Source organism: Cyanistes caeruleus, chromosome 4 (assembly GCF_971803275.1).
Source record: "Cyanistes caeruleus chromosome 4, bCyaCae1.hap1.1, whole genome shotgun sequence".
Classification (NCBI taxonomy): Eukaryota; Metazoa; Chordata; class Aves; order Passeriformes; family Paridae; genus Cyanistes; species Cyanistes caeruleus.
This window is the reverse complement of record NC_141704.1, coordinates 34,775,626-34,802,811: the sequence shown is the minus strand read 5'-3', so window position 1 is coordinate 34,802,811 and position 27,186 is coordinate 34,775,626. Positions and strand designations below refer to the sequence as shown.

Below are 27,186 nucleotides of genomic sequence, written 5' to 3'. Positions count from 1 at the left end.
CATGGGTGGTTTTCTAGTATAGACAACACCTGCTGCTAATATTACCTGTTTGATTCACTTGAATACTTACAATGAAAATACACCAAATCTAAAATTCTAAATATATAATCAGAGTTTAATAACATCATTGATTTATTTTCTTGATTATGAATTACACCCTCCCCCCTCCCACCCCTTCCCCTTCATCTGTGTCCCAAAACTTGTTGACCTGTCAGAACTAAAATAAACAAAGCAACCAGAAAAGATCACTTATAGGAGAAAGGATTAACCTGATGGACACGTGGCCTAAAATATTATGGGAGAAGGCAAAATACCAGACTCCTGTGGTTAGACCAGTGGTTCAGTCCAGAATTTCCAGTTCTTCTTTTCTGGTTGCCCTAGAGCATTCATTTGAGTGGTTTGTGGCACAGTTAATATTTGCAGAGCACTCAGAGTGTTAACAGTGCTACAACAGTAAGAATACTAGATAATGATTTTGGCAAACTATCATTTGCCGATCAGTGGAACAAGGGACAGACCAGTTCGGAGAAAATACGAACCAACTTTCAACCCGGAACACAAAAATCAGAACCTTTAAGAAGAGATTTGAAAAAAGTTCCATTAACTTCTTTTTGGTTTGTTTTCAGCTTAATTTCCCTGCAGAGCCACCCTCCAGGTTTCCTCGTTCCAGGTGGGGAGGGACGGAAAAGTACCGAGATAACCACCAAAGAGATTAGCTGCCCTCGTCAGCTGTCAAGCATCCCAACCCCAAGCCCTTAGGAAATACCAGAAATTATCATGAGCTTTCCCAGGTCCAAGATTTCTAAACCAAAGTAGCATTGGAGAAGTCTCTTAATGTCAAAGTGATGGTCCAACCTGAGTGGCCAACTTGATGGTTCACCCCACCACTATCAAGACAATGTAGTGCCTTGAGGCCCAAACTCCACAGAGAGATGCTGGTACAGAGAGTTTATATGCAAAAAGGAATTGGGGGTGTTCCCATCAAAACATGAAACCCTGCTGGCAAGGCTTGAAGTGACGTTCCGGCGTCTTCCATTCATGAAGATAAAGATGACAGGGCAATACAGGGGGCCTTGGGGGAACACAACACACATGGGTTTCTCTCTCTCTCTCTCTCTCTCCTTTTTTTTTTTTTTTCCTCATTCATACGGCCTCGACCTGCGTAAACCGCTTCCAAAAATGCAGCCTGAAAAGTCATAAAAAACAAACAGAACGGAAACAAACTTCCCCTCCCTCCCACCCCACGACCTGAATATTCACGAGAAGAGAAACACCAATTTATACAAAAACGCAATAAAAAAGAAATATTTACAAATGAAAGGAACGCCTTCTTGGTGGCTGCTATCAGAGGTGTCTGACAAGCTGCCATGTATTCTGGATTGCAGATCGCTCTGTTAATTTGTTTGGTTTCTTTTTTTTTTCTCTTTTCTTTTCCTTTTGTCCTTGTAATGAGAGAAGAGGGAAAGAGTAAGAAGTTCCCTTACCCCAAAGACTGGGGGGTGGCATCACAAAGACTCTTCCCCTCTTTCCTCCATAATTTCTTCAGTGAAATATAAGAAAATATTCCCCTCACCGAACCTGCCCACCCTCTCCTCACACACTTTGACTTTAAAGGTAAATCCCACCCTCCCCCCTGCCTCAGCTTAAAAAATAAATAAAATAAATAAGTAAATAAATAAAAGGCCTTCTGTTGGCTTAAAAAGAGAACAATAAGATAAAATCAACCATGGTTTGGTGAGGAATGTGAGAGAGGTGGCTTTCAGCTCCAAGAAATGTGGCTCATAAAGACGGGGCTACCATCTCCCTTCAGAGTCAATCTTCAGAATTCCCAGTCTTCAGTGTCCCCATGCCCTCAGCACAGGACTCTCTCAACCCTTCACCTGGTGAGCCATGGTGATTGAGACACTGGGACAGACCCAGGATAAGCTGTAGAGACTTTGCCATATCTCTCAGGATGGGAGAGCTCGGTCCACACCCCCACCTCAGGAGATAGATGACATATGAAAGGTGTGTTCAGCTTCTCACTCCTACCATTTCTCCTTTTCCTTTAATTTAACTTGCATCTAAAATGATACAATGGAAAGAAAAAATACTCTTATTGATACTAAGTGCACCAGGAAAGCTGTCACTACAACTGCAGGGATGGGAAACCCTAGGCTATTCCAGCTTTACACCTGTGCTAGTATCTCTCTCACACAGAGGCACACGCACATGTACACGCACATCTCAGCTTTGCACATCTTCAGTCTTCAGCACAAGTTCCTGTGCTCTCTGGCATTTATTCAAGCACATCCCTTCCCAGGAAGACAAGCTATGTACTTCCTCTGTACATTCAATAGTAAATATACATATGTATTTCCCATGGGTGCATACACCCTCCTCCCATTTCCACATGTGCAAGGAGGCATTGAAACAGTCCACCAGCACCACCGCCACCACATGCACCCTTCTATGGCATTTCTTTTTTCCTTTCCAGCATTGGCAGAGGCCACCCTCTTCATTTTGTTGCAACCAAAGCATAGCCAAGCATAGAGAGAGTAGAAGGATTAAGCTCCTTCTTTCTCTCCCATCCTTGGTGAAAGGACATGCCAAAATGGGTTTGGTGTCCCCTGAAGTGACAGTGAAAAAACTCCCCACCTTTCCCTACTCTTCAGCTCTTTTCTACTCTGTTTGTTCTCCAGACACCTCATAGGATAGTGGGTTTATTTTGCTTTCTTCACAGACATTTCAAGTATAAAGTTATTGTATATACTCACATATAGGCAAACCCATACTATACACTGCTCCCACCCTTGAAGAATGTCAGAACTAGTGAGCAGCTCACAGCTAATGAACCAACCCTATTCCTCTTTTCTCAAATCCTTATTTCAGTGCAAACCAGCATCTTTTGTCTGAGTTTGGAAAACCAACCCAGGAATCAGGGAGGCTGCTGATCAGCTTTCTCAAACTCAGACTCCACTTCTTTTCTCTCTCTCCCACTGGTCTGCCACAGATTCAATGGCTGTAACAGCCATACTGAAACCACTAGCCTGACCTGCAGACAAATCTTCCCTCCCTCCCTTGACACCCCCCAGCAGACAATTCAAAATTTTAGCGTAAAATTTCTCAGCATATACGCATATATATATGTATATATTATATTATATATATATATATATATTTCAGCCCTAAACCCCCATAATCTTCACAAAATAATATAACAAGAACCTCAATATAGCTAACATATAAGTGCATCATCAAGTTAGTCTTGTTATTCTCCCTTCGCTTTCTCCACATCCAACACTACCCTTTCCTAGGCAGTTTTTGGAAGAGTTGCCTGAGCAAACATATTTTCCTGCATGTCCATTACACTGCTACTGCTGCCTCCTCCCACCACACACACATAGACGTGTGCACACATGCCTTTCCCTGCTGGGAGCCAGCAGAAGTCAACACTAAAGTCACTGCTGCTCCTCCTCAGCCCACCCCTTCCCTGCCTTTTTCTCTGCTTCCTGAAGCCATGAGTAAGGATATCCAACTCCGACATCACTGTAAAGTGCAATGGCCAGGAATGGAGGAGAATGGGAGGAGCGAGAACATGGAAAAAGAGATAAAACGGGAGGCTTAGGTAAGGAGGAGGAAGAGGGGAAACCAAAGAGGTGGCACTTGTCACCAGTGCTGCACTACTCACAACTCCAGTATCCCACAAACTAAGGACGACTCAGGAGAGTAGCTGATGGGATTGATCCCACCCCACCCTCCCATGCTCCACATACATCCCCAGTCCCTCCCCGCGCTCTTCCCCTCTCACTCAAACATCAGACTCAATACTGGAGAGTTTCTCATAAACATGCCCGTTGCTGGAGCCATTGAAAGCCCTGGGGTTTTTGTTGTTAGGCACACAGGGGTTGGACTGGTTCCCTATACAGATGTCCTTCTGGAAACGGGCTGGCACAGCCCCATGAAGGGCTGAGACCACCGGCTTGTTGGTGGTGACAATGGCTCGGAAGTCTGGCCTGGCTTTGGGCCCTCCTGCCACCACAGGCTGCCTGAAGAAATAAGATTTACTGCCGTGGAGCAAGCATTGGTCATCCCCAAAAGTGGGGATGAAAGGGTTTTGGGTGACCCGGTCGGGGTAGAGCGACTTGCTGAGCATGTAGCCCCCACTGCTGCCGGGGTTGTTGTGGTGGTGGTAGCTGGTGGCGGGCACTGAGGACTTGTTGTTGGCAAAGGTGGTCTCACTGGCTGGCATCTCAAACATGTGGGCGTAGGGGCTCCCCTCCAAAAAGCGGCCCTTGTCCTTGAGGCTGACGCTGCGGGGGGCCAGGGCTGAGTCATCCTTCTGCAGGTCCACAAAGGTGTCATAGGAGTGCTGCCGGCGGAGTTTGTTGCGGTTCTTCTTCTGCACCTTAGAGGCAGAGTTGGAAGGGCTCTGAGGATATTTGGAGGAGGAGGTGGCACTGGTGGCCACGGGCACAGGGGCAGGCGGCTGGTCCAGCTCTTGGAGCGAGTTGTCCTCACTGATGTCATACAGGTTGCCCGCTTTCTTGCAAGCCTCACAGCGGATGCAGGCCTGGCGTGTGGAGTTCTGCCCCACCGTTGATGGCGTGTAGTTGTGCAGCTTAGAAGGGCAACTGCGGCAGAAATTAGCCCCGCTCCGGTCTTCCCAGTCTAGATTGGTCAGGTTCTTCTCCCACGGCGCTGGGACCCCACTCACAACACCATGCTTGTGCTCATTGCCTCCACCAAACTCGCCTGAGCCATGCTTGTGATGGGCCCTGTTAGTGCAGGATCCACCCCCTCCTCCTCCTGTGTCGCGCTTAAACTCATCTCCCCGTTCTTTGTAGATATCCGTCAGGTCCACGTGTTCCCAGTGCGGTGAGTTCTCCTTGGTCCGAAACTGATCAAGGTAGAAGTCCCGTAGCCCTTCCTTGTCCCTGAAGTAGCGCTTGTGGTCAGGCGAGCGGGGCGGGCGCCGGCGGTAGGCCAGTTCTATCTCATCAAATTCCCTCCGGGACTTGGCGGAGGCTGGGCGCTTCTTCAGGCTGTCCTTGTACTGCTGCTTCCGCCTCTTGGCTGCATTGCCCTCAATGTTGCCATAGGTGACCGTGTGAGTGGAAATGTCAGAGACATCCGAGCGGATCAGGTCATCGTGGGTCCCACTGCCCCCGTAACGGTCACTCTTGAAGGAGAACTTGCCATAAAGGTCGCCCAGCTGGCTGTGCTTGGCAGGGGGTAATCCCAAGTCCAAGGGCTTCTTCCCGATGGAGCGCGACTGGGCATTGAAGGGCGGGTTGTCACAGTCATAGAGCCCGTCAATGGAGCTGGTGCTGCCAATGCTATGGGGGCGGTGGTGGTGGTGGTAGTGGTCCTGATACACATTGCTGTCCTTCAGCTGGAGATTGCCAAAGGTCCTTTCCACCTCACTAATATAGTCACTAAAGAGGTTCTCCTCGCAGGGGGGGTTGTTGTAGGATTTGCAGTCTGAGTGGGTGAAGCTGCGGCGGTGCTCAGAGATATCATAGACAGATGACTCGCGGCGGATAAAGTCCAGGGCACTCTGTGGTGAGCCATTGACCCCTGACAGGTTGGCCATGTTCTTGGCTGTCCGAAGCAGGCGGAGGATGTTGGAATGGGTGTTGTTCATAGTTGCTGTGGGGGAGTTCATTGCTGACTGGCGTTCTTCAATGGCCACGCCATGGATGCAGCTGTAGATACCCTGAAATGAGAGAGAAAGCAAGGAGGTGAGTGGTCCTGCAAAGAATATACAGAGGGGGACCTGAACTGGGAAGCACCCTGTACATCAAGAGTGTGTTCCTGTAGGATAGTAGGGCCTATCAGCCTTCCATCAGGAAGCACAATCAAATCAAATGGAATCAGATCTGCTCTACCAACCCTTGCTGTTCTGACTCTCCTTCTTGACCCTCACATTTTTCTTTTCCCTCCATTTCTCTTCCTCTGCTTTGTTTCAAGTTGCAGGATGCAGGAATGCCTGCTTGCATCTGTAAGAGTTAGTCAAATCTAGTAGATACATCACAGAATTGCAAATGGGGCAATAATATCCTTGGGAATAAAAGAATCAAGACAAATAATTCTGTGTGGACAAGAGGATGAAAGTCGGTTTCGGCCCTTGAAAATCATCTTGGCATCAGTGAATCAACAAGACAGGAGCTATCTTAAAAAGGGAACAGCTTCATTTGTCATAAACTTAGCTACATTTATCACCAGCGCAGATTAGAAAAGGAAACAGAGAAGCAGCAGAGCTCTTGAATGGGTATTTAGGTATTTTGCATCTGACTATTGACTGAGGTACAATAAAATTTTTAATTGCATTCTGTTAAATTTAACAGTGATAACAGGCTCCAAATTGACACCCCTGAAAGCAGAAGTCCTCTATTCAACCTCAAATCAGACAACAGAAGGGCCCAATTCCTCCATGTTCTCCACAAGCTCATTTTACCCATGACTGTTTGTAAGGGCTAATCCCCAGGAACAGAACAAAAGCAGCTCCTTTATCCCCTGACCTGACAAATGGTGCCCGATGATTAATGTCAACTGTGAAATGGACACCATGACATCATGTCATCATGGTTTCTCAGCAGCTAGCAGATGATTAACACTTTTCAGACCTTTCACCAACCTGGCCCAGGTCAAACAGATAAACACAGAATAAAAGAATCTGTTCTTAGCTAAGGGTCACCAAACACAATGCCCCATCTCATCTACAGACCAAACCACATTAGAGACTAACAATATAGAAGAGAGGCTGTGCCCTTGCATTCAAAAGGCTTTGTCATTTCTCTTCAATATGTTATGCAGCAATTATATACTCCTTGTACAATCAAAGGAAATTCTGCTACAGATGCTGAACTAAAAAATGCCAAGATTTGACCTCACTTCAGAATGGATCAGGAGAAAGAACCAGTGGCTTCAAAGAAGGAAAATAAAGCTCCAAATGGGATACTGCTAGCAACCCTAATAGTGGAAGATGACTCAGGAATGGCTAGAATCTACTTTAAATGTAAATGTTGTACCCTAAGGCAGATTTGCATAAAGCAATTGCTAAGTTTATGCGGTCATCCTCCGTGGAAAGATTTCTGCATAGTTCAGGGCATGGCTTTCAGTTAAGGACTTCTCACTGTCAATAAAGGCACACTTCTAGTTAACAAAAGGTCAGCTGAAAAGCTGCAATTTAGAGGACAATGTAGAACTCCCAAATTTCTAATCATATTATCCATCATTACTTGATTACATTTAGGGGGTCCCCAAATTTGGCCTCCTCACAACTCGCTTTGGGGTAGCAAGCAGTAACAGTTAACTTGTCCTTTCCTGTGTTTTCATTTCCATGTGCAATTTCCATTTCCTTAACTATAATCCATCAGAGACCAGAGATGTCACAGAAAAAACTAACATGTTTTTTCAACATTAACAAAGTTATGCAAAGATGGCACTATGCAGACCGCCACCTGTGTATTAGACAGTCTTGGTGAATATTTCCATCTCCAGTACCTAGGTCTGTCTCTTTGTCCCTGACAGCTAATGGCACTCACCCTGCTGATGGAGAAGACCACACCAGGCTTGCCAGAGCAGACGCCCATGAAGCAGTGGCGGAATTGCCAGTAGAAGAGATGCTCACAGATGAAGGTGATGAGACTGAGGGCCATGGCTGCTCCCAACATGTAGAAGACACCTGCCATGTTATCTATATCCAGCTGGCTGCTCATGACCTCATTCTTCTCATTGTGACAAATGCCAGTGAGCCAGAGAGCTTCCAGCTCTTCCATCTCCCCTAGAATGACAGACAGGTGAAAAGAAACAGGTTAGATAATACTGCAATGGCTGAAGAGCTCAGACAGGGGCAGACTGAAAGCAAGAAGCTGATCTAACGTAATTTCCAGTCTTCATGTTCTTTTTCCACATCTGCAACATCCATAAAATATCCTGACTGCCCTTCTGATGGGGGCAAGTGCCATTTGTCACAGGAAAGTCAACAAGATTTTTCCACAGCCTGATATTAGCCATAACAAGCTGTACCAGAGGACAGCTATGACACTTGCTGGATGTCTGCACTGAGATCCTGAAACAGTTGTCCACCAAATGACTGAAGACCTGGCCTCACAAACTTCCACTTTCATTAAGTCAATGAAGGGAAAAATTAGTGACTGATAGTGATAGACAAAAATTAATCACTTCTAGACAGAAACACTGTATGTTTCCAACTCAAAATCAAAATATTGATTGTTTTCAATCAATTTTTTTTACCATCATATCCATAGCTCATTAAAACCAGGTGCAATGTTCCAAAAATATTTGAGTATTTTTACTTGTTTTTCCTCCCTTCAATTTTGTCCATATTCAACACTTCCCAGGGCTTTGGCCAATCAAAAATTTTACTAATTTGTATCAGCTAGGAGCAAATGTTCTGTACTCTAATTTCATACACCACTTACTACCATTATGGTACTTTCATGAGGGGTGAGAGAGAGGTAAACACACATGCACGCACATACTAGGACATTCAGAACAAACTAATTTTGCAGGATGACAAATTGTTTCATGTTGTTAGGAAAGTTAGTTTTTTACATTTTCAATCTCCAGTCCAGTGGCAAGGGGAAAAAAATCCATATATTTAAGTAGTTCCATAACGGAGTTTTTGAAGCTTTGTGGAGAACTTATGTCCTTCTCTGAAATAATACATACTAGGCTTTTTAAGAAACAGAACAACCTGTCAGGTGGCCAATTTTCTGAAGTATGTCCAAGTTATGTTCTTTCCATATTTATAATACCATATGTTATTTTCAGATTTCAGGAGAGAAAAAGAATACTTATAAATAAAATAACCTGTGAATTTTATTTATTCATAAAAAAGGAAAATTTTATGTGAAATGGAAAGACAGGAAAATACTTCCTAAGAATAAATTTATTTTCCCATGGACAATTTTTGTTAATAGCAATTTCTCTGTAAATTAAGATGTGAACTGAGTTACTATAATGTTCTAATTAAAATCTCATTCCAAAAGATGCTTTTGAGTCTCAAGTTCTTCTTTGGGGTTTTTTGTTTTGTTTTGGGTTTTTTTTAGGTTTTGGAAAATTTGATCTAGCTCTTTCATCCAAAAATATTTATCCTTTAATTCTGTAAACTCTGCATGGATTGATCCTGTCTAGAGCTATAAAGTATGGAATAACCACAGACAGTCTGGTATAATTAGTGGGTTTGGTCATGGGAAAACCTCAAAGCTAGTGAAAAATTCACACCAGAAATCTTGCTTTTACAAGACATTCTTCACATAAGACGTTTTTCAAACACACAGCTGAGCTTGTTCTATGAAAACTTTAGTGCTTTTGGCACTGCTTTTGATGATACCGCTACCCTGCATCAACAACATGAAAGAAGTGACATCCTCGCATTTTTGGTGTGTTGCCTCTAAAAAAGCCCCATTAATAATTCCACATTTTCAACTCACATCTGAAGCACCAGAGCTAGAAACTTCCATTTCTTGCATGCAAAACTCAGTATTTCTTAGGAAAATTTCAGCACTTCTTTTTCTTGTCACTTACCATCTCCAAAAAGCTGTAGAATTGCAAGATCAACCTGACGCTTCCAGCCTGAGTCCTTTTGGATGGCAATGCCATAGCCAGTGGAGGCAAACACTTTCCCACTCCCAATCGTCACCAGCTTGCAGCCTTCATCTCTGCCAGCCATGTAGTTTAGCACTGCTGCATCATAAATGAAAGCATCCAACTTCCTACACAGATGCAAGAAACAAGAAGGTATAGTAGAGAAAACATAAAATCTGTATGAAATCAAAGGTGGTTTTAGTCAGCTAAGGAAGAAATTAATCTCTTTCAGATGGACTGCAATATGTTATGTAGAATCATAGAAAGGTTTGTGTTGGAAAGGATCTTAAAGACCATCTAGTTCCACTCACCATGACATGGGCAGGAACACCTTCCACAAGACCAGGTTGCTCAGGGCCCTATCCAGCCTGGCCTCACTCCTAGGGATGGGGCTACCACAACTTCATCACCACACAGTAAAATGCCTCACCACCATCATGCAAAATCTTTTTTTTCCTAATATCTAATCTATCTAATCTTTCAGAGAAACCATTCCCCTTTGTCCTGTCACTAAATGCATTTATAAAAAGTTTCTCTCCAGGTGTCTTGTAGGTTCCCCTCAGGAAGGTCACAGTTAGGTCACCCTAAACCCTTCTCTTCTGAGCAATCCCAGTTCTCTCAGCCTTTCCTTGTAGGAGAGGTCCTCTACCCTTTTAATCATCTTGGTGGCCTCCTCTGGACATGCTCTTACAGGTCCATGTCCTTCCTACGCTGGGGACCCCAGAGCTGGATGCAGCACTGCAGGTGGGGCCCCACCAGAGCAGAGGGGTAAAATCCCCTCCCTCACCCTGCTGCCCACCCTGCCTTGAAGGCAGCCCAGGAAACAATTTGCTTTCAGTGAATACACATTTCTGGGTTGTATCCAGCCTCTTGTCCACCTGCACTCCCAAGCCCTTCTCGGCAAAGCTGCTCTTGATCCCTTCATCCCCCAGCCAGTGTTCATATCAGGGATTGCTCTGACCCCAGTGCAGCACCTTGCACTTGGTCTTGTTAAATCTCATTAAATTCCCGTGTGCCCACTTCCTGACCCTCTCCAGGTTCCTCTGGATGTTGTACCCAACCTTCAGGTGTCATCTTCACCTTCACTGTAGTTGAATAAAATCTAAGCCTAAAGCTGTCCTAGAGGTGAATCTGGGTTACGAATGAGGATCATCTATTTCTTTCTGACTATTTGGTAATCGTAATTTCTGATCTTAAAGAAAATTTGGAATACAAACATACAGCAAGGTAAATGAAGAGGAAGTCAAGCGGATCTTTATGCTAAAGAATAGGTTATATTTCTGTACTGACATCTCAAAAGAATCTAAAATGCCTTATAAAATGTATCAATATTAGATAGCAAAGTAGGTCTTGAAGTAAGGAAAATATTTTCTCCAATTCAAGTGCTGGCATGGCTTAGCTGAGAAAAATGATTTTTTTTCAAGTCAAATACAGTCAGGACATTATGTTTAACCCCTCAGTTACTGTGAAAAGTACTACCAGATCTTTACCAATGTCAGCTGGCCACAACAGCAGCTTTAAGGTTTACCATGCCAACTGGTTATTGTTAGAGAATATTGAGCTGAAAAACACAACAAAAATTCTGTTTCAACACACAGAAATCCCCATTATGGGCTGTGCAGAGAGCACAAGAGCCTGATGAGAGCCTTTTCAAACAGCAACAAATTGATTTGGATCTGGGGGGCAGTCTCCTGAGGCTGCATCTCCCACAAACCCAAAGATGATGAGTAAATCCTCCTACTAGACCTGAAATGAAATATTTTCTGATAAATGACCTAAGACCTTCCAGTTGCACATCCTCTCTCACATATTATGTTTACAATACACCTCCTGCACATATATTTGCAGTATGGTGATTATCTCGGTCCAAGTGCTTATCTGTGAGGAAGTCTGTCCAAGGGTGAATATGAAGCCAGGTTGACATCTATCACAAGTGATGAGCTCTATTTCATCCATATATTTCCAGGACAGTGCATATGTATTTCCTGAATGATAAAACTTCCCAGGATGATACCCAACAATGGTATTTGTACCATTTGTAATGGGCTGTGGGCCTCTGAACCTGGCAATCAGGTTTAGGAATATTCAGTCAATCTAGTAATTAAATTGGCTAAACATCTTAATTTGTGCTTTGGAACGAACTTTCTCATAAGAGTGCAACATGAGTGTTAAGCAAAAATGTTTTTTGTTCACTGGGGCTGGGCTCTGATAACCAAAATGGTCAGCTCTGAGAGGAGGTCTTTAATTACAAAGGACAAAGGCTTGCAAAATGTCATTTTGAGTTAGGTCCTTTGCAGATTCACTGTTATTAAAACAGGATGAACTATTCAACCATGCTTTTTGCTAACGATTTTTCCCATGTCTCCAAAATTACCCAAGGAAATGCTTAGATTTTTTATACTTTCATATTATTCAAATAATGTTTTGTTTAGCCGTTGATACTAAAACATTCCAGAGAGCAGGCTACTTCCAAACTATTTGCTTCAAACCTACCTTCCATTACATTATATTAGCCGGTGATACACTGGGGTGGGATTAGTCTGACAGCTTCCTGATTAACATAATCTTTTATACACAGAAGGAGGGAAAACAAAGGAATTTCCAGATGACAATATAAATGATCTGAAAAAAACCTTTGTCCACAGAGACCTGTAAGCTTTTCTTCTGTATGTGTAAAAAGCCATCAGCATGAAACATCTTGATGAAGCAAGGTCTTTGGGACCAATACACACATGGATTATGTACACAGGGATACACTAGATCCTCTTTTTCTTTTTCTTTTTGTTTAATTCTTAAAAACACAGCAAAACCAGACACTCTTATATAGATGTCAATAGAAAAACCTGGAAAAAAGAACCAGAGTCACTCTCCTGTGCTACTGTGCTATGTGTGGTCTTGCTATACTTTTAACCATGGAATGATAATAGAAGCTTATTTTTCAAACCCTAAAAAGTAAATATTCCAGACAAGCATGCAAAAAGTCAGGTTTCTGCAGTGAGTAATCATGTAAGAAAGCCTCACCCAGTCTTCAGTGAGAACAGTGCATCGTCCACCCCCCTCTGATTGAACTTCACCATGTAGCTGTGCATTTCAGGGTAGTTGTTGCGAATGTTCCTTTCCGTGCTGCCATTGGGAACTGTCCCGAAGCGGAAAGGGGGTGAGAAGTCATTTGGTTTCTGGAACTGAAGAGACAGAAAAAGGAATATTTCTCACAGTCTTTTACATTGAAGCAGTCATCTGGTTGGTAGAACACCAGAAGGTTGATCTGATTTTATTTTACTATCAGGTAGAAAACATAATTGAGAAGATATTTTATTTCACTGTTTTCAAACATGAATGTCTCCTGTTAATGCTAAGAAACAAGAAATAAATCTGAGCAAGCTGTTCTTTTTCTTTACTCTGAATTAAGTGCATTAAATAGTCAGTGATCAGAGATTAAATAGGAGGTTAGATAAAAGGAAAGAGGAAAGGGAAAATGTAACAGTGGTGCTGGAACACAGTCAAGAAACAGTTTCCAATAAAGTCTATGTGATGTGCTTTTTATCCACAAACTGTCATTTAGCTCCTAAGAAGTATCTTTTTCAGCACTGTGGATGCCTTTACACTTCCTGGTTCTGACAGAAGTAGAAAAGTAATTAATGAGAAAAGATGCCTCTCAGCACACCTCACACCCACTTCACCACACAAATGATCAGCTTTCAAAGTTTTGGGCAAATGTCCCAAATAAAAATGCTGTTAGTGGCTGCAAGTCACTAGTAACATTTGAAGCCCAGAACAGAGCTGGCAGAACACTCCAAAGCTTTTGCTGCTCAGAAGAAATACATTCATCATAACATTCCCCCACGGCTGCAAGCCTGTGAGATTTTATATGCCACTTGCTTAACTCAAGTCATAATCAATGCTCTCTGGGATTTTATGAGGAGTAAAATTTAGACTGTCAATTATCAAGACTGCTTAAAACCCCTAGAACCAGCAGATGAGAAGGAGCACAGAACTATAAACCAGGAACTGAATAAGCAGTAAAGAAAAACTGCAAATGCAAAGGTAGGTTAAATGGAAGGAAGCCTCCTTCTCTCTGGATATATCAAGCAGTAGCTTGCCTGGTGTTATTTCTTGACTCCCAACTGTGACTGTGTATTTCTGTGATCCTGAGAAGCCACATGCTAATGGTCAGACCAAAACCATTTAGCAGCAGGAGTGCACCTGGTACATGAATATGTGCTGTCATTCACTGCCACCTTCTACAGGGCTGCAATCTACAGGTAGTTCTAGCTTAAAACACATGCAGATGAGCCTTGCTCTTGAGCTCTGCTTAAAGCCATTTTGTAACTTGGTCAACTCAGCTGAGGAGGCCAGAGCCCCTAAAACAGTGTACTTCGCTCACAACACCTCAGCCATGAGGACAGCCAGAAGCTGGGTCTGTGGATAGGTGAACACACTGTTCACCTGTTCCTGTGTACCAGTCAACTCACCTCTCCAGTTTGGATGGCTAAAATGGGCTATCTTGTATGTGCATGGGAGTGTGTGAGAGAGAACACATATCCTACTGCTTCAAGCCAATAAAAAACATTGGGGCTGTTTTCCTGAACTCAGGTTAGTGCATCACCAACAAAACAGAAGTTTCATATAGCATAAAACAGACAGTAAGGTGTCTCTCAGAACTTTGTCACACCCTCTAGGGAGGAAGACAAACTCACAGCTATCAAAGACTGTAATGAAAGCAAACTTTGATGGGAGAAAAATCACTGCAGCATGCTAAAATTATTCTTTTTTACTAAGCTGATTAAAGCAGCAGCCTAGGGGACCCATCACAAGGAGGGCACTGCCACGCCAGACACAAAGAAACAGGGTCTCTCCCCTGACACGCAAAACCAGGAGATTGCAGTGTGCGCAACTTGCTTTTCCAGAGGCTGCAGAACCCCACCGTGATGGCATACAGGGCATTCCCATTCCCACAGAGCCCTCCAACAGAGTACAGTCAACAGGAGAAGCATCAGGCAGACCCGACCAACATTTGTATGACTGAGTTTTGGCATGTCCATTTTATACCTCCATCCTCCATTCCCCGTGACACAACCTCTACTTTTGTCTGCTTCCATCATGATGCCTACAAACTGGAGTAAGAAGGATTACGAAGTCAGGCATTTCCCTGTGATAAGGGATATAATCCCAGCTCTGAACTATCTTTTGTCCCCACTCTGTTCCAGAGCCCATAATAGCAGCCACAGGTGAAAGGCTCCAGATTTCATTTTTAAGCTCCTGGGCAATCAATAAATAAATGGAAACATTTTTCTTGTAAGAAATTACTGTTTCTGGCAACTGGAAAAGCACATTTCTAGAAAAAGAAGTCAGGCTGATGACTTCTTCAAATTCACATAATACTCATTCACTAACCAATCCTTACCTTCTGCTCATTCCTTAATCAGAACAGATCTTCAAATGCAAATTACTCTCCAGACACCAACATGCACACACACTTCAGCAATAGCTTGGTGAACAGCAAGACAGGAAACAATATGAAAGGATCCATATGGGGCCCACACCAGACAATTTTAGCTTGAGTACCCAAGAGGAACACAGATTCCCAGCTAACCTAGCTTAATGTTTCCAAAGCGGGAAGTAACCAATGTCCAGCTGACTCCACAGTCAATGCAGCCAGAGATAAAGAGCTACTCCTCCATATCTGAGAAGTAATAGTAAAACATGCATGCAGCTTTCTGATAGGTGATAGCAGTTCAAAAATCCCCACGTGTGTATCTTGGCAGTAAGTGGGCACAGCTCAGCCCAGGGCTGAAGTGATCTCCAGTGAGCACTCCAGAGTCAAAAACTATAGCATCATTCTTCACTTACTTCTGTCCCACACAGCTCATACTGAGGGAACAAGAAGACATGTGAGCCTTCCCCAAAAGTTCATGGGACAGATGGGGAAGGAGCGTGTCCTCTTCTGCCAGCACTGTAGAGGAATGTGTGGAGGAACTGGAGGTGATCCATAAGGAGGAAAGTTGACAGATTGTCAAAGAGTTCAGTAAGAAAACTTGTTTGATTGCTCCCAGGGGCTGAGACCATGGGCCTGGATCATAAGTATCATTCCCAGGGAAGCAGCACTCTGGCACAGACAGATGGGTCTATGAGGAGTCTGAGACATGAGGGAGGAGCTGATGCACAATGCAGGGGCCATTACATGGAGGAAGCCTATGCAGAGGTAATCTCAATGTTGCAGTGAACAGTGACAAAGGAATTAACCACAGATATGGTCAGAAATGGTCAGAAATGTAGATCAGTGACAGAACTGTCCCATTTTTTAATGCAAATATTTTTCCTGTCAGAGCCCTAAGTCACATCTACTCCACTCCAGGCATCTGTGGAGTCCTGTGAGGTTCTGACAAAAAAAACATGGTGGTAATAGGGGAAGGGAAGATAAGCAACTACATCAGTTGCTCAGAAAACCCAGCTGTACAGGGTCTACAGTTGTAGGAGCCCACATTACGCTTGCCTGTAGCAGGAGACCTTTCCTGTTGCCCAGCTCTACCTACCTCAAGGGGTGACTGCCTGTGAGGGAACCAGCAGGGCTTAGCCACAGTCCTGTACCCAAAGAGCCCCAGGCAGTGATGTACCCCACTTGCATCCTCCCACTTGCTCACCATGGAACCTCTGTTGTGAGATGCTCCCCTTTTATGTACACAAGGTGATGTGCACATCCTCTCACCCGTGAAAGAAGCCCCACTTGCTTCACACCAATTGTGAAGGTGGATGCTAGAGATGGGGGCAGAAAGCGGACACTGAGGATGCCTGGAGTGGCTCTGGGATATGAGATATCTGTGCTCAGAGCTCAGTGGCTGCCTGCCTCTTCAACTCCTCACTCCACAAACTGAAATCAAGGAGCATTAAGTGAAAAGCAGACCCCGGCTTTGGAAAAGTAACCTCTCAGAGTCAGAGAGCAGAAATCTTCCTTCTCTGGAGAGCAATAAACACACAGGCTGGGAGCTGTTAGCACATTCTGGGGGGAGAGCTCCTTTGCCACTCCCCTCCACATCTCGCCATGAGAGCTGTTGACAGCAGCAGTGAAAGCGGGTTTAAGTGACTCGGCTGGCAGAGCTGTTTCATTAGCAATTTGGAGCCATGCCGCGCAGAAAGCAGCATTGTTCTCAGATGTTCAGATATCAATCTGCATAATGAAACAGGTGATAGGAGCTCTTCCCATTCATGCAGCAGCAATTGGAGAGGATTTAGAGATGAGGGGAAGGGGTTATGTCTAATTGGCCACAATTAATTTGATGAGAATTTTTTTTTCAATATATTGTCTATCACCGAATGGATCCTACAGAAAAGCACATCTGCACTTATTTATCTGCCTGATGTAGGCCCTGTTTACACTGTAAAGTGTTTGCCAATAGCATTGAAAGCAGTTTCCCAAACTCAGCAAGCTCTTGCAACAAAAAGGCTCTTTTTTATCAGCCGATCTACTTTTACACTGCTTAAAAAACCCCAAATCAATCCACTGCTGAATAACATAATCAGCTGGCAGAACATGGTGCAAGGGTGGGTGCGTGGGTGTAGTGTTTTACCCTTATACAGCTCCTCTGGGATGGCTCCTCACACTTTTTAAGGCCCAGACGACCAGTTAAAGTTTTCTACCGCAGGAAGCTCTGACCGATCAAAGAGCCACAAATTCAGCTCCTCTGCTACCTGCAAGTCCTAAAGAGCTTAAGTCCATGTTAGATACTTTGAGCTTACTTCCTTTACCCAAAAGTAAGTGCCAAGATGAGATGCCTAGGGAATTTCACCCTGGGAACAGGTCTCTCATAGCTCCTGTGTCAAATATTCCCACCACCTGAGGGTAGTCTGGACACTCCAGTACACCTAAAATAGCTCAAGACATCTACATTGGCCCAGACAAATCTAGCCACTGAGCCATTCAGTCCTCAGGATATCTTCTCCCATCAAAAGCACAGAGAGCCAACCACTATGGGTAGCAAGAAGCCTGAAGTGCCCACCACCCTCCTGATGTATAACCTCTTTGCATTGCCCAAACGTCCTTGATTCTCTCCTCTTGTTCTGGTTCAGCTCCATGTCACTGCTCTCAGCTTGCACCTTTCTTCATTGCCTGAAAATCCAACCAGGCTGTTTGCACAGGAGCTTCCTTCAGAACCTTAAAAACTGAAGACTGGGTCAGTGGTTTTCAGATATAACTCTGAGGTAGCTCTATGCCTGTACTTAAGTCCTGATAGGCTACACATGTCCCCAGCAGCATGTCTTGCCCTATCTGCCTTCTATGTCCTCTGTTTCAGCCAGGAAATTAATTCCTTCACAGGTAATCAATGACTCTCAAAGATAAAAAGCTTGTTTTTTTCTTATTCCCAAAATATATAATTTTTGTCCCCAAGCTGCACCACGAACAATGCCACAGAATCACAAACCTGGATTTGACCCTGAGAAGATGTCTTTTCCACCTCTGTCTCTCTGGTGAGTCTCTCCTGGACATCACCATTCCTGGCAGCTCTTAATCCAGCCCACTGTGGAAGATGGCTGATGCTAGAGACTCCTCCATTCCCTGGACAATGCCCACCAGAGCTTTACTACTGGAAAGTTCTTCTAAGTATTTGAACTAAAGCTTTCCAGCTGCAAATACAACTGCAATATTTTCTGTTATCCATGGGCAGGGAAATACAAATAGTTTCTTCTCTGAAGGTGCATTTTGTGTTTTTGAAAACCACTGCTGCTCCTTCTCCATGTTCTTTTACTGCAGCTAAAGAAGCCCAGTTTAATCTTCAGTCTTTCTTTGCAAGCTGTATTATATGGACCTGCAACCATTCTTGCATCCTTTTGCTGTATCCTATAGGTCTTTCCTTGACTTATCTTTGGTTGGTGAACACGTTCTCCACCGTATCAAGAACAGTCTGATCAAGACCCAAAGATACTGAAAGAATATTACAGTAAAAAAGCTTGCAGTAAGGCAACACAAACAATGCTAGTGAAACTGCATGCTCATAATTACTCTTCTCAGGGCCTCTCTAGGATATATCATGTTTTGTCTGTTCATTTCCAGCTTGCGAGTTCTTCAAAGCTGCAACTCTGCCCTGATCTCCATTCAGGTAGTGATCAGTTTGTTTCTGAAATGTCAATCATCACTGCCAGCACCATATTCAGGGTTTTTACTCTATTCTTTTCTTTATGCAGCTTGGATTGCACACGCAGGCACATCCACAAACCCGTGCCTCCAGTCACCTGTCCTGGCAGAGGAGGTGTTATACAGATTTTGAGCACGGAACTTGCTACTGTTGATGGCATGGTGCTGTAGACACTTTAAAATCGACAAAATTGCATCCCAGCTAGGAGTGTGCCAGCTGTGCCAGCCCAACAGCATAGGAGAAAATCACACTGCAAACCTAAATCTTAGCACTGGTACAGGCCTGTGAGGAGAGCAGACTAAAGTGTCTGTGCTGCTCATTCTCTATTATTAAAGACTCTCTTGTACAGATACTTCTTGAGATTCATTCCTAAACTTCTCTCCTCTGCACAGTCATGTAATTTTGACATTACAGATGTTTTTTATTTCTAAGGTGGAACTCTCAGCCATTTCTAAGTGACTAAGTTTTCAGATCATCCTTTTACCCTAGCTCTTTTTAGTTCCCTCCTGCATTCCCTCACAATAACATTCTCTGCCTCCTCAGCAGTGGCTGGGACTCCTCACAGCTCTGAATCCAGCTGCCACATCAACTTTTCTTGAAACCCCAGTTTCTTGCCTTCACTAGTCAAACAACAATTCTTGATTTTTAATCAAACAAAAAAAAGAAGCTAAAATAAGGGGGACTGAACAGCACCAAATCCATTATGTCGATTTTGGGAGGACATAAAATTACATTGTACTCCCTCAGACTTTGACTTTGTGGTTTATCTTATTATTCAGTACCCAGTGATGTTTCATATTCTCTGTCTTGCTTTGCATAGCGCTTTCACCCATGAATTGCTCTAGATAGGTCCAAGAAAGGAGTTATCAGTTAGTGCAGCTGACTGCAGTGAAGTTGGGAAAGAATTCGATTAAAGTCTCTTTTGAAGGAAGACATAGTGTGGGTCAGACCCACAAACAAGAAAGAAAAATATCTATGAATGTCTGTTGGTGAAATATGGACACGTGCGGGTCAGGAAAGGGAACAGAGCAACCTAGTGACAATGCAGAGGTGAGGGGGGCAGGTGAAAGCAAAAGAAAAGAGTTCAAATATAGCAACTTTAAAAATAGTTGTCCTTGCAAAACAACTGAGATGAAAGCAGAGATCCAATTGGTGGAAGAAGTTTCCATCACATGCGGTTATTGCCAGAGCAGTGCACACAGAGGATTGTGCAGCCTCTCTGCAAGCTGGATTGCTGTGTACAGACCTGCTCTGTGCCTCTTCTGCACAGAGCTGGAGACTGAAAACCTTGGGCAGTGCAGTGTCACCCCAAACAGACCACATGTCGGGGATCCCACCTCTTCCATTCCCTACTCGTGCCTGCTGCCGCCACACTGCCTTTCTGCTGAAGTTAACAACTTCAGATGCACCAGGTCTGAGGGGGCCTCTTCAGGATCCGACCACCACGTACAAACAGAATCCACCCACCTCCAGCACAGCAGAAGTCTGCTGGGTCAGCCAAGTGAATGAGCATTGTACAGATCCAGGGCAGTTTCTCCACCCAACAGGTAATACTAAAGTCTTAAATATTCCTCAGGACACATCTGGCAGTTTATAGGCTTCAAGTCACTGTTAGGCGTCCCTCAAGCTTGACCAGAAATCTGCAGTGGAATCACTGAGCTTCACCAGTCAGAGCCAAAAGCTGCTTGCACAGCTCAAGTGGTAGTATGTATAATATCTGAACACCACAGTCATATCTGTTGCAATGAAGGGTGCTATGAAATCACAGCTACAGTACACTTAACTTTTGGTTGCATGAATGTAAAGGATGGAGATCACCTGTTTATCCAGCATCAATCATGCCATGTATTTAATTCTTGAAAGTCAAGCTTCCTTGGAAGCTAAACACAGCAGGACAAAAGGTATCTACTGAATAATCCCAGGCAAACACAAAAGATAAATTCCTGAGGCCGAAAGATGCCACTTACGACACTCATGTTAATATCATTAGGAGTGTAGATGTTCATTCAGAGGAAGAAAATTAACTGATTAAAAAGACCTTGAGAGGAGAGGTGACAGCTAAGTACAGAGGAATTTGAAACCTGCTTTGTTTGCACATGAGACAGCTGGTTAACAAATTATGAAACACTCTGAGAAATTCAGCTGATATAGTTTGATGGGGGAGCAATTCCATTTTTCAGCCATTTTCACTAACAAAGGAAGGTAAGATCCTCCTGTCTTCTGAGTACTAACAGTAGCCAACCTACTATTGTGTAGGTACTATCCACTGGGCAGCAGGGTAAAACCTTGCACAAGCCTGGCAAACCTCAAAAAGACTTCACAGGGACCAGAATCTTCATCCAAGAAATTTTAAAAGCTTAGCAATCACTCTAGTGCAATTTCTTAAGCACATCTGTAGGGGAGGGTGGCAAAGCAAAAGAGCAGGGCACTTCAGACAGGGCAACACCTTCTCAGAGCTGGGAGATAATGCCTTCCTTTAACCTTCTGATGAAAGCTGCCTCCTACCTGCAAGTGAAAGACTGAGAAATGAAAGCCATATCACTCCCATGTGAGTCCTGGGGCACTGAGCTGCACTTGAAGTAAAGAAGTCTATCGGGCCATGGAGATTTAGAGGAAGTTTGACCTTGAGTAGCCAATACCTGGGAGAAGCAGGGCTTCTTTTCATGCAGTGAAGTAAAAATGTCTGGAAAGATACAGCCTGCCAAATATTTATCAAGTATATGTATGTACATATAACTCCAAATGTCACGGTCACTGGGCATCAGGAATGAAAGTGTGGGAGTACAGCTGTTCTATTCCATTTTTTTTTTAAATCCTGTAGATCTCATATTCCCATCCCTTCCCCACCAGTAATTCAGCCCTGATCATTCAGTTGAAGGAGGCCAGCTCTCATCTCTCAGGCTGCCAAATTTTGGTGACAGGCCGATTGTCTTTTATTTGACTGCAAAGTGCCAAGTACATTTATGGCACCATATAAATAATAAATAAAAATATTCATTGTTTCCCTCTCCGCTGACTTATACTGATGTGAGAAGCAGGACAATCCTTTGCATCCCTCTCTCCCTTATGTAACTCTCCAAAGACAGCTTTTTCCAGACTGCCAAGCAATTAGCACAGAAGCAACCAAATTTAACCACTACCTCCAAAGGGGGATAGCTCCAAGTGCTGGTGAAAAGGAAGATGAAAAGGAAGATGAAAAGGAACGGTCAGTGTTGACCAAGGCCTGGGAAAGGCCAGGGTGCTGTGGAGGGGGAACGCAAAAGCTGCAAGCTAAGGACTACACCACAGCCCCATCACCAAAGTCCCTCATCCAGCGACTTTCATGTGTATCTTCAACAAAGCCCAGGGGTTTGCATTTCTTCTTTTCCAGCAAGAATGAATTAAGCCTACAGTCTGACTCTGAGTATCCCCTCCCCTTGCACCTTACCTGCTTAAGTTCCCAACTAAACTGCATTTTAACTGTCAATAGTCCTGAATAGCCCCATTAGAGGTTTTTACTGTCATCAAATTGTACAATGGGGTGGAAGGGACCTTAGAGATCATCTAATCCCAATCCTCATGCTGTGGGAAAGGACACCTTTCACTAGCCCAGTTGCTCAGAGCCCCATCCAAACTGGCATTGAACAGTTCTGGGGATGAGGCATCCACAACATCTCTTGGGCACCGCTTCCAGTGAATCACCACCATCACAGCAAATAATTTTTTCCTAATACCTAATTTAAACCTACTCTCTTTCAGTTTGAAGCCTTTACCCCTTTTCCTGTCATTACATGCTCTTGTTAAAAAAGTCTCTCTCCATCTTTCTTGTAGGTTTCCCTTCAGGTACTGGAAGGCCGCACTTAGGTCGCCTTTAAGCCTTCTCTTTTCCAGGCCAAACAATCCCAGTTCTCTCAGTCTTTCCTTGTAAGGAGAGGTGCTCCATCCCTTTAATCATTTTGGTGGCCTCTTCTGGACTCACTCTAGCAGGTCCATGCTCTTTTTGTTCAGAAGACAACACCCCAGAGCTGGATGCAGCACTGCAGGTGGGGTTTCACCAGAGCGGAGCAGAGGGGCAGAATCCCCTCCTTCATCCTGCTGCCCACGCTGCTTTGGATGCAGCCCAGGATACAATTGGTTTTCTGGGCTGTGAGTGCACATTGCTGGGTCATATCCAGCCTCTTGTCCACCTGCACTCCCAAGTCCTTCTTGGCAAAGCTGCTCTTGATCCCTTCAACCCCCAGTCTTTTTTGATACCACGGAAGTCCCTCTAGATGAACAGAAAAAGAGAGAATCATGAGAGACCAAGTGAAGGCTAAAGCACACTGCAGCCTCCTTGCTGCTCCACACTGTACAGTGCTGAGCTGAAGAAAAACAGGAGAATGACAAAGAAACTAAGACTGAAGCAGGGGGGAAACAAAATATGTTTGAAAGCCCACTGACTTTAAACATTTATAGTCTTAAAAATAACTGAATCACATTTAAGCACACAGGCACAGAGGTTTGTTCCAAAGATCTCAGAAAGCCTAAAAATTATCCCACTGCAAAGACTGCAGAATGTCTAAATCTATGATAAACAGACCTATCTATGACTGCAAAGATTTGTCTGAGATTATATTTATGCGTACAACAAATGTAAGTCACAAATCAGAAAGATCTATTACTAACATGTGATATACTGTAGCTATTTAAAAACTATTTATTAATAAGAAAATTTTAACATAATACATAGTGACACAGTACACATGCATTATGTATGTTTACACATAATATATAGCTACACTATATGGTATTTTTAAATACTTAATACTATAGCACCTGATGATTTACAAGGAGCTGCAGAGAAATAATCAGATTTTAAGCCATAAAATTTCAGCCTATCAGAGTTCTGAGTTTTTTACACTTCACTATGAACCAGCATTTCTTGCATTAAGCACTAGTTGATACCACTGTTATTGATAAGGGTCATATTTAAGCAAAAGGCATAGTCCAACTCATTTAGAGGGAGATGTACCTCTAGGAAAGCACTGTGGAAAGAAATTCAACTCCACCCCACGACATAAGATCTGGAGATTCAAGAACCTCTTTATTTTGGGGAAGTTTCTTTTGTCAAGTAAGGTGCACCATATTTATGCATTTTGGAACAGATTATGACTTATCACCAGACAACAGGATTGGAAGTGGCATGGACCTTCTTCTGTCTGCCTAATTCATATCTCCACAAAGGTGTCCTGACAATAAAAATCATACTGCTATTGAAAGATTGCGTACTTTCTGCCTTTGGACACCGCCACATAAAACTTCCTTTGTATCCTGGCGAAATGTGTGCAAGTACCACAAATGTCAGCTAACACTAGATGTTTAATCTTGTGGAGGATCTGTACCGCCTCCGAGCCATCCAGTTAGACAATCTTCCCCTTACAGAGCTCACAAGGCACAAGACTGACCCTCACTTTTAGACCTCTTGAAAAATGTCTAGCTGAAGTTATCTGCTCTGCATTTTCCCTGGACTTCTCCAGAGCAGGTATTTGTTGTACAAAAGCTGCAAGCTCAGGGAAGCATTTAAATTCAATCATGTGAATAATAGCCCATTGACTTTAATGTCACCACTCATGAGCACAAAGTTAAGCACACGCTTAAGTGTTCTGCATATCTGGGATCCTTGTATAATTTCGATTTAATGTGCTGCAAAGTACAATGTGGGAAATAATTCATTTTTCAGTTTCATAGCCAAGCATCTACTACTTCCAGAAAAGAACAGATCCTTTTATTTCTGTAGGTTTTTCAGTGTTTTTCCGTGTAGGTTTTGTATCAACCTGAAATGTTCCATTCACCTCAGATCTACCTATGTTGTTTTGCCTTCTAATTATCTCAGTCTGTCCCCTTCCTTTGTTATAGAAAAAAAAAAAAATCCACCTTTTTTCCCCCTTAAATGTAGGTCAATTTTATGAGTAGTGCCTTTAGAAACTGACATGTCAAAATACATGTCAGAAATAACAAAGTATTTTGCATAAAGTACACTAAAATGAGCTATTTTGGAGAATAGCAGGAATTCCTTCTGCCTTCTTACACTTTCCTCAAGTGTTTATTCAGTCAAAATAGTGGCCAGTTTTAACTTCAAAACCTACCTTTAAAAAAAAAAACAAACTCGTATCTATTAAAAAAATAACTGACCTACACTGCATTTGTCTCAACATTTCATTAACGTCTTAAAAAGCAAGTAAGTCAAATACATGTGAAATTTCAGCCATCTATATTAATTTGCAGGCATGCATAAATCCATTTCTTTCCTTTTCATGTCAATTACAAAATTACCATTTTGATACTTTATTAGCTACTTTGGCATTTCAAACTAATTTATAGGAAAGGATACTATTTTTTTATTATTATTAACCTACTGCCTCCTAAATCATGTTATTTAAATGCCCTGCTGGCTGTCCACATTTGATTTTATTCTATTACTGCTGTATATGAATGGAAATTACGTATAGCTATTAGATTACTTCACACATTAGTTCATTTTATATAATCTTTCCTGTATTTACTGCCTTCGTTAGACTGAAATACCGCAGGCGCTTGTTTCTCTAACGTGTCTGAAGCTCTCCCGCTAATGGAAATTGGGTTATATCTTCTGATTACACTCAGATGAAATCCAGACCCAGGAGCTGACTGCAGTATTCTGCGACAGGCCCTCTTACCACTGGGGCTTTCCCAGAGGTCAGGGCAGCGGCAGCCCCCCACATGCATCCTGGATGGATACAGCCCAGCAGAACATGCAAAGATGCTCCAGCTGGGCTTGCTGGGAGCTGGCACTGCCCCTGCTAGGACCACCTCCAGCTCCTCTGCTGCACAAGGTGGAGGGGGAAGGTGCTGCTTCAGCAGGAGGAAAGTGGTTCATCACGCCACAAGCACAGGGAGCTGGAAAGGAGAGGCTGTCAAGAGCAGGACTTTTCCTGCAGAACTCATGTGGTCAGTGCTGCCCTCAGGCAGGAGCAGGTTTCTCCTCTCTCAAACTGCCCAGAGTTAAGAGCTAAAGCTTGATGTATGATTTAGCAGCTCCCAAGGTTAACATGGGGGAACTAACAGCCATCATGAGGTGGGTTCCTGCATCAGCTCTGGCACCTGTTTTGAGCCAGCTGTACTCAAAGGGTGGCATTCAGAAAAGGTTGATGCCCAAAGGGCGAGCATCACCTGGGACAGAGAGTGGCAGAGGTCCCTAAGTTCATACAGGGGTCTCCAGATGGTTCAACCTGCCACCCTGGGACAGAGGCATCCACTCCAGTCCAGCTCAGACAGGTGAGCTCAAACTTCCACAGGAGCACAGTTGGGGCATGACTATAGTCATTGTCTTGCACGCCATTAGGAAGTAAATGCTGGGGCACAACCAAGACATCATCCAAGTCCTAAGACACCTGAAGCATTTCAGTCTGCTTTTCTGGAGAAGTGGCATGCCAGCAGCTGTAGGCACCTCTTGGAGTGGCTCTTCCCAGACAAGACCTAAGGAAGAGGGTCCAAGGAGACCCTCAGGGTTGCTGTTGCAGAGTACAGCCAGCCTGAGCTTGACAAGTGCACCCCAGCCAGGTGCAGTATAGGATTTTGTGAGTGTATCTGGCATTTTGTCTGCTCCCCAGTGTCAGTGGGACACCTTCCCCAGGTACTGTTGAACTACAGAGACATCTGCAAGCAAATCTGGGTCCAGGCAAGTAGAAACAATATCCTTTTGTTATTTCCACTTTGCCTATTGGCTTGGAGTACATCCTTCACTGAGTTCTTGTGCTGGACACAGGTGCCCCTACCAGCTGATGGAGAAGGCCAGGAGGCTAATCTGCCTGACTTTTGCTGTGGACGCCAGGTCATATGTTGGGGATAAAACAGATTGGAAGTGACAGTCTTTCCTCTTGGAAAATGGTCTTTCCCACCTGGCTTTGAATAGTGACTGCCTCCTTTGAAAGTCTGAACTGGTTTTAAGCAGGCAAGAGAAATGAGGTAGAACACTGTGTACCTCCATGGATGTGGCTGTACCTTTCATCCTGGCCAAGAAGTGCACTGAGAGGGTGAGTGAGTTGCAAGCACTGCGCAGCCTTCGGAAAAGGAGAAAGATGAGATTCAGAAGAGTGATCCTACAGGGCCCTTTGCATTTCCAGAGAGTAAAATCCATGAGCCCAGTAGACCAAGCTCATTCACACACTTATTTTGGATGGAGTTAGTCCCACCTGCTTTTATTGCCCAAAGGCAGCTGTTGGCCTTCATTTTCACCAGCCAATTTTCATTTGATTCCAGATGCTCTGGTAAATTGTAATCTTACCCAAATATTGTACTTGTACCAGCAGCTATATTTGAGGTATACCACAATTCTCTGTGTGCTATGGCCTTTCTCTTCCCCAAGGAAAAAAGCACATATGCTTTAGCATAGCAAAAGTAAATACAGGTACATTGGCAGAGAAAAGTAGAAGAAAATGGCCTCAATCCAATACACACAGGTGGC

The 27,186-nt window shown here is 43.7% G+C and overlaps 1 protein-coding gene across 10 annotated transcripts in view; it reads right to left on the bottom strand.

Moving 5' to 3' along the window:
* Positions 1-3,525: 3,525 nt before the first annotated feature.
* The window catches only part of GRIN2B (glutamate ionotropic receptor NMDA type subunit 2B), a 218,392-nt gene continuing 194,731 nt past the window's right edge, over positions 3,526-27,186 (bottom strand). For all 10 annotated transcript variants that reach the window (XM_086887636.1, XM_023933981.2, XM_086887641.1 and 7 more), the window contains 4 exons: positions 12,619-12,779; positions 9,538-9,725; positions 7,530-7,768; positions 3,526-5,698 (listed from right to left, as the gene is read on the bottom strand). In XM_086887636.1, the coding sequence (XP_086743762.1) occupies positions 3,791-5,698; positions 7,530-7,768; positions 9,538-9,725; positions 12,619-12,779 (2,496 nt within the window). In that variant the 3' untranslated portion in view covers positions 3,526-3,790. The remainder of the gene's footprint in view (positions 5,699-7,529; positions 7,769-9,537; positions 9,726-12,618; positions 12,780-27,186) is intronic.